Genomic DNA, 8,381 nt, shown 5'->3' on the forward strand with positions numbered 1-8,381 from the left:
GTTCAACCGAAAAACCACAAGAATGGGGAAAATGATATCACCGATAGTGTGGAATGAAGCGCAAATCACAATCGAGCAACCGCTTCTTGATAATCGCTCTTCTTAATCGGGAAAAACGATCTTGATCACGGTAACCAATCAAAGCCCCATTTCCTCAAGTTCAATCGCAGCTTAAAAACTTAAGATATTCGTCTTATGATATTCGGCTCGCCGGCGACAGAAAGAAAGTCAGCGACGGAAAAGCCGCCGGCGAGCCAGAAGAACAAACGGAACTAATTTAGTTTAACAAAAGGGATTTTCTCTCTCCTAGGGATTTTCTCTCTCTACGGGATTTAGTTCCTTGTTTACTTTTACCTATAACTAGTTGTCTCTCCGCGCGCGTTGCGCGCGGAGTTCCAAGGACCATCTCTGTATTCTTTGAAAACATTTAGCTTAAATATTAACATATGATTAAACTGATAAGCCCAAAGTTTTGGTAGTTACATACCCAAGTATTACAGATTTCTAAAAGGTGCTAGTAACACCGCAAAAAAACACCTTGATCTGGATGTAATACGGGAGGGCGGTTCAGTTGATTATTTAAGTCTAGTCTTAGTACGCAAAATATTAAGGTTACAGGCCATTACTATTAGTCATTTTATATATGCTTATGCTGATTCTGATACTGCTCTCCCTTCATTTATGGAAGAGGAGTAGAGGCAGCGGCTGCCTTTTCCTTCTTAAGCACCTTCTTCATAGCCTGTGGCTGGATAAATTCTGCATCAGTGATCTCACTTGGTTTCTCTACTGCAGTGTTTGCTATTGCTGATGCAACATTACCAGGGGCGGTTGATATGATGGATGTAGCAGCTTGCGTGTCACCTGGCTTCCTTCAGAGCTGCTTACAACTTGGGCTTGCGAAGGGTCTCCTTGAATAGCTGATACACTTCCTGAAGCATTATCATCTGGGCCATCAATAATCACCTGCTTGACTACCCACTGGAGAATGTTGCTCATCACGAGCGACGTAGAAGGGCCAACTTGGATCTTGATCGCAGCTCTGTCAGCGCCATGTGATGGCCGGTCATCCTACACATTTAAATAGTTATAATATTGAGAATGCGAGTAGAAATGTTCTTGTAGTGGCTAAACCAAGAAGGTTAAGTCTGAAGTATACCATGATGCTAGCGCTTCAGCTTTAGCTCCAACAGGTGAATGTATGATAATGGTTGACAGAGATGTTGACATTGAAAAGGCTGCATATTGTATGTTATAGAGTCAAAGGTTGTTAATTATCAGCCTGCCTTAGCGGATGACCTTTATAATGCAAATATAGTAAATGCGCGTAACCTCTGTGGTTCGATACTCTAAGCGTTGTTAGCCCAACTTTCGAACCGACCAGTCTTTGGAATAAGCATCTTTGCTGATCGTCCTCGCCTAACTCATCCCACACAGAAATTGACAGTGGTTGTGAGGTACTGTAATCACGAATACATCAAATTTTGTACTATTAGAAGAATCGTTTTAAGTTAGGTTTGTTTTATTGTAGAAGGTATACTGGGGAGATGTTGATTGTGGGAGTGTTACCTGTGATCAATCAGCACGACTTCACGTACTTTGGACTCACAATTAGTGTTTGTTGTGATCATACGTGGTTGGTCCTCCACAAAGAGTACAACACCAACCACATCTGCAAGGTATTTAAGAGATGTTCAAATTAGTGTACAATTTACATTAAGCAATCGATCAGAGTATTAATCAACATGTATGGATGGAAAGTATTACCAAACATCTCGGCATAGTTTGGTACTCTAGGCAGCTGGGAGATTGGGCGGTAATCTTGGATAGTAGGGTAATTACCATCATCACCATTGTCTACTGGCAGCACGATGGTTCGGCGCCCAAAAGTCATTTGGTAATCAAGATCAGTGGGGTTTGTCTTCCACTCTGGCTTAACAGGGCTGATAGGAGCATTGGTGATTTCATAGACTCTGTTGCGCTTGATTGCATCTTCAAATATTTCCACTTGATCAGCGAAAAGAGCCCCTCGCATCTTTGTGCCCTACAAATATAACCAGTACTTATATTAAGATTTATATTTTTTTGAACCTTTTTTTTTCTAAAAAAAACAACAACAAAACAAATAGGTGTTTGTTAGATTTTCTTCTATTCATTTAGATTTTTCTGCTTATGATAATGATGTAGGCATGTTTATCCATCTGATAGTCTAAATTAAAGTGAGGGGCAAAAACAAAAGTCTTCTTACTAAATACATTGAATAATAATGGAAGTCTGCATTTTAAAAAAATTGAGATTAATCTAGGGCTGTGTATATGGTCTTAAGACAAATAAAGAACAAATGACATAGGAATTGGGTCTATTGAAAGTTAGTATGCACTCACGGGAGTCGGGAGTGAAAACAATAGTCATTATTATATGTAGATCTAAGTTGTTTAATCTGAAACTTTATATAAAAAAAAGGACTCGCCTTGTCATCCTGGAGCAACAAGCTTTGGTAAAGCACCTTCTTGTCAGGGGATGTCTTCGGGCGTCGCTTCTCTAACACCCTCACTTTGACTTTGTAGTCTTTGCTTTTAGCAGTCAACTCATCTAAGTAAGCTGTCTTAGGTTTCATTCTGGAACGCTATTGATTGAGAATTTAGTTTCTAATAGGTAAGATCTATACATTATATTGATCTAAAAACACAGTAAAGCACACACTTTGACCTTATTTACAGCAACAACAATACAGAGTGAACATTTATTTGCAAAATTTCAACATGAATTCTACAGATTTGCCTATTTAAAATAAATGTATGCTTAAATCATTAGAAACAGCCATTTTCATTGCATAATATCAAAGCTTATAATCACTAATAAATTCCAGTTTTGATTGCCTAAAAACAAAACGATAAGAAGCACACATCATGTGTGGACCACGTGAAACTGATGTCGTTAAACATTGTTCATAGCAGTGCAAAGACATTCCTATTCTACTTAAATATAGGGTGTCAATAATGTAAACACAAATGAAGCGAACATAAATCAAGTACTGGACTACCTAAACAATCTTCTAACTATACTTCAGTTTATAATTTCTACTTTAATTGATATGCTTTAGCTATGTTACAAATCAATACATAAATTAAATTCATCCTTTGAATCACTAAATAACATTTGGTTGAAAAACCTTTAATTTTTCTAAGAGATGTTCACAGCAAACAACATTTAACTTTTTGGATCACAACAAACAACATTTAACCTATCTTGAATCTAATTCATTTACATGGTATTATGACCCATATTTGAAGGAACTATGAAACAAAAAATCAAACTTTTATGCAGTTGGTAAATATATAATCATAAACAGTACTAATGATCCAACCTTATTTAATGAAAATGTAGATTTTAGAGCAAAGTTTAGGGTTTCATACCTGTAGATTTGCTCCTTTCCTCCACTGTTGTAATGTAAGAGAAAAGTTGTATAGTGATAATATTGCAAGTATCAATGTAAGGTAATAAAGGAGGTAGATTTTTTTTTGGTGAAGAGATGAAGCAATAATAAAGAAGGTGGAGTGTGATAGAAAGCTATGCCTCTTAGCTATCTATTGATTAGTACGGCTATGTCAGCAAGACATGGTTGCTAACTTGCTATAGGTAAAAAAAAAAAATCTTTATAGTATACGTATTTAAGTACACAAAATCTCATTGAAGACGGCGATATCCGTCATAAGCTTGTGACGGATACCATTTTCTCTTACAAAATACCCATGAGAGGTGAGTGGGGAAGCACATGAGGATGCCCCACCAAATTACTAAATGATCAAATTGAGTGTAAATGATAAATTTGATTTATAAATTTATTCTTAAAATAGAAAGGACAATAGTTGACTGAAACACCCTAAAATAAAAAAAAAAGACAACAAATGATCGAGAGAGAAGTAGTATTTTTTCTAAAGTAGAGTAGTACATTAGAAGATTGTGTAAAGCATTTATTTATGACTGTTTACTGGATTTAAGGAGATCTGCATCATACAACTTGAAGATTTAATTATATATTGAAGCCATACCTTTTTTCTGTTTAGGTTGCTTTGTGTTGCTGTGATAGGGCTTATAGGGTAGTGAATGTGAATTTTCTATGATTGTTTAATTGATATGTTGTATAATCCTAGGACATGTGCAATTTGTTATTTATCTACTGACATTGAAATCGGGTTTGTTGAGATTTAGTGTGTATAATCCCAAAACTCCCTTCTGAATTTTCTATAGCGTTTTAGGATGGCGGATATGCAGTAGTTCCGCATTTGTGAAAATTGATACATACGATGCCGTATTTAAGCTACGAACATATCTAGCGAGTTAGTGTATGTCCTGGAAAGCAATAATGTGTACGCTTGTAGATAATGAAGTATATGTGAAGTTACGAAAACGAATTATTATAGATGGATAACATAATCATGCGGTAATAAACGTGCAAAATATTCCGCAAAAGTCCATATATGAAACCGGCACAGTTCAGAAGCACTAATACATTCCTCAAGTAAGTAACGATTCAAATCAGAAGCTCTAAATTGTTAATTTAACTGTACAGCGTAGATTTTAGAAATTATAAGTTGAAAAGAAGAAATTAAAAACCTAAATCTCAAAAGATGAAGTTAATCACGAAAAGTAATTCCAGAAATCACCAAAACTCGAGTAAGAAATGATCCAAACCAGAAATTACAATGATTAGTTGCTGCAAAAATTCAGAATGAGAAGCAATACCAGAAATTACCAAGTTAGTCATAAGATTTTTTTGCTTTTCATTCTGAATTTTTGTGATAGGAGTGAGGGACAGTTCTCAGAAATATCCGGTTAGTCATAAAAGAGGATAACAAAAAAAGGTGTGTCTGGTCTGGTGTAGCTAATGTTAACATAATCCATCGAATTAACCTCAAAAATTGAAACTTTCAATCACAAAGGCATAGAAAAACAAGTCTGGAGACATAAAAACCAGCTTAAAGTCTTAAACAACATAACCAAGTGAATTAAGCTCAAAAATTGGAACTTGGGGGATAATTAAGCTCAAAGTTTGAAACTTTGAATTACGAAGGCATAAAAAACCAAGTCCCAATCCACAAAAACCAATTTAAAAAACATAATCAAGCAAATTAAGCTCAAAGATTGAAACTTTAAACATAAATTGTAGTACTTATATCAAGAGATGTGGGCATAGAGCATATTTCAATCAGAAGACATAGAACATCCACATCAATCAGAAGACATAGAACATCCACATCAATTAAGCTCAAAGAAAATCATTGTATTGATTTCTGGTAAAAAATCGCTGTAATGAAAAGCAATATGCTCATCATCAAGACGGCAAAAATTCTAAATGAAAAGCAATTCCAGTAAATTCAGAATGAAGATCAGAAATTACAGTGATTAATTATAGAATACCTGGGGAAATTTAAGCATAAAAATCAAATTAAACATGAAATAAGAGGGGGGAAACTTACTTGTGATGATTACCCAACACAAATGATCAATTAAAACCAACAAAAACACGAATTCATCGAAATAAAAGTCGATTTTTCGCGAACCCTAATCCCGCAAACAACTTCAAATTACTTGAAAATTGTAGAGATAAATAAGGGGGAAAGTTGTAATTGATAATAAGCAAAGTATTGGTGTAATTAATTTGGTAAATTTGGGGGGAGAAATAGGGATTTGGGTTTGAGATTGGGAATATGTCGAGGGAATTGGGGGTTTGTAAAAACAACAAATGAACAAAAGTGAAGGGAGAAGGTACTCCCACGGCCTCTTTGAAGTTAGTACTCACATCGAACAAATAATTATAGAATACCTGGGGAATCACCAATGCTAGCAATCTTCATCATCAAAAATACGACCATCGATTCAGATTGAATTAGAGAATGAGGATGAGATATAGATAAGATAAGAAATTTAGAGAATTAGGATGAGATAAGGATAAGAAATGAGTGGTGAAGAAACAAAGAGAGAAGGAGGAGGAGCAGAGTGATGAAGAAATAAAGAAGTTTGGAGAAGAGCGCTGTAGCAATACTGTGCCTCACATGCTATGCACGGAAACTACTGCTCCACTGTTCCTCATAGAGATAATTTCCAAAGTTTAGACATTTAGAAGGGTCTTAGATAATGGATGATATTTTATTTTGGTTGGTGTATAACATTAGGAGGGAGTATATCAAAATACAATATTTCATTAACATTCAATCACTTACACGAAATACCATACTTCCCTACCTGTGAGTCTGTGACAAATGGCATGGTGACACCATTCCTGCGTCGGTTTCGTTTGATAGACGACAGCTGTGATGGACGTCTAGTGGAGACGAGCCTTTGATATTGTAGTGGTGTGTGGTGGAGATATCTATCACCAACTACTAAAAAAAGTTAAAATGATAACAATTGGTCTCCCTTGTGACGGGTCACCATTTGTGACGGATATTTTGTGAGTTAAAATGGTAACAAAATGGGTTAGTGGAGAAAGGGGACCACATGAATAGTGTTGCAGAGAGAGAAAAAGTGGGTACTTTGTGAGGTAAAATGGTATTCGTCACTCCAGAGTAACGGATATGTGCCGTCACAAATGAGAATTTGTGAAATGATAATAGTTTTTTTTCCCCCCTTGATAAAAGATGATGAAAATAAATGTTAGGTCCTACAATGATAATGATATGTGCACTATAAACTCGTTAGTCATTCATTTACGACCACCTTAACTTCTCAAATGGACCGCTTGAATTGAAAAGACCAAACATCACGAAATTTGCCGGGTCTTATACACTGAGATCGGAAGACAATAGTTACATAATAAATCTAACATTGGATAGTACTGATTGCGATATGTTGAGAGAGACTTCTCTATACTCTTTAAAACGAAGATCCCAAATTTATAATTGTTGTCTCCGTCTTGTTGACGTGAATAAATGTCATTATATGTAGAGGTGGTAAACGGGTCAATCAGATTAGTTTCAAACCGGGTTCTTTTGGATGAGGTTATTTCGGTTGATCTTTAGTTTTGATTTCAGTTCGATTGAATTCAGGTTGGATTCAGTTTTCACTTTTAATCCGTTGTACATATTTTGGGTCGGTGCAAGTTTGAGTTGGATCATTTTCAGAGGAAATAAGGTTCGAGTCGGATCAATATCGGAGCAGATGAGATTCGAGTCAGGTCATATTCGGATCGAATATCAAGGGATTATGTCTTTATTCAAAACATCGGATATAATATAAATAATTTTTTTTAAAAAGTAATATATAGTGTTTTTTATAAAACGAAGATATAATATTAATACATTGACGCCAAAGGGGTGTGAGACTCGTGTACAAAAAGCCACCCTAGATGTGACGCCTAGCGGCCTAGGTACATTCGGGCGATTTCGGGTTTCAATATTGGGTTTCAGTCATTAATATACGAGTTGAAATCGCTTCAGTTTTATATCGGTTCAGATTAAAACAACGTAGTTGCTCATTCATGTATGAGTTTTACTCATTCATGTACTTTTTTTCATTACTCTTCCGTAGTATGACCTTTGCCTAATTCTCTTTAATTCTCTAAGTCTCTCTAATTCTCTCCCTCACAAAACTAATCAGATCTACAAAATAAATCAAAAACGTCAAATTTCACAATTATGGATGTTAATTCTCGTATCGATCAAGTAATAATTCTAATTCTTAATTTTATTAATTGTATTATATCAAATTAAGAAATACTAGATTTATACTAATTAAATTAGGGTTTGTAATTATATTACTTCTATAAGATACAGACTCTTCATTTACTCCGAGCACTGCAGTTTTATTTTTCTGCCTTCGGATGTATTTTGTTTTGCTGTTGCCTAACAATTTTGTGGGTACACCACTACACCATTATTGCGAGAGTGTATACAGTTGCCGTGATTTTTCATCTCAGGATTTGGGGATGCATGATCATTCTTTAGTCTTAATGTTATTGTTAGAAACAGCTAGGTGATCCTTATAGATTTAGGAATTAATTAGTTTTCCCTCCGAGTTGTAGATCGTATATTCATATGCCCCTCATTAGCTCCACCCTGAAATCGAACATCCACAATCCACGCACAGAACATATTAATGGTTAACTGATTGCTCATTAAGTGGAATTGAGTCGGATCGAACCGAACCGAATAAACAAGTGAAGAGAAATAAACCTAATATATATCGTATAATCGTTGGGAGGCGGATATGTGAGATCGACTAATAGCCGGTGGAGCAAGGGAGGCGGCGGTGAGGGTGGTGGATGTTGGCGGACGGGTGGTGGTTGGATGGTGATAGTTATAGTAAGAAAAGAATAAATGAAGAAGGGAGAGTGTATGTAAAACAAGGGTATGAAAATGAATTCATTATTATGGTCATGTGCG

General features: G+C 35.6%; 1 protein-coding gene across 8 annotated transcripts; it reads right to left on the reverse strand.

The window, feature by feature from the left end:
• Positions 1-432: 432 nt before the first annotated feature.
• Positions 433-6,403, reverse strand: LOC141623654 (uncharacterized). Of its 8 annotated transcripts, none has more exons than XM_074439770.1 (7): positions 6,244-6,403; positions 2,468-2,615; positions 1,765-2,041; positions 1,567-1,669; positions 1,330-1,457; positions 1,157-1,235; positions 433-1,068 (listed from the first exon to the last, which is right to left on the reverse strand). In XM_074439770.1, exons 1-7 carry the CDS (start codon positions 6,276-6,278, stop codon positions 996-998), a joined length of 843 nt encoding a protein of 280 aa, XP_074295871.1. In that variant the 5' UTR covers positions 6,279-6,403; the 3' UTR covers positions 433-995. The 8 variants fall into 8 exon arrangements, with proteins under 8 accessions (XP_074295871.1, XP_074295872.1, XP_074295878.1 ...); XM_074439771.1 differs by having other exon boundaries at positions 2,468-2,623; positions 6,244-6,402; XM_074439777.1 differs by lacking the exon at positions 6,244-6,403 and adding an exon at positions 5,825-6,236.
• Between the last annotated feature and the right edge of the window lie 1,978 nt (positions 6,404-8,381).

Source organism: Silene latifolia, chromosome X, assembly GCF_048544455.1.
Source record: "Silene latifolia isolate original U9 population chromosome X, ASM4854445v1, whole genome shotgun sequence".
Lineage (NCBI taxonomy): Eukaryota > Viridiplantae > Streptophyta > Magnoliopsida > Caryophyllales > Caryophyllaceae > Silene > Silene latifolia.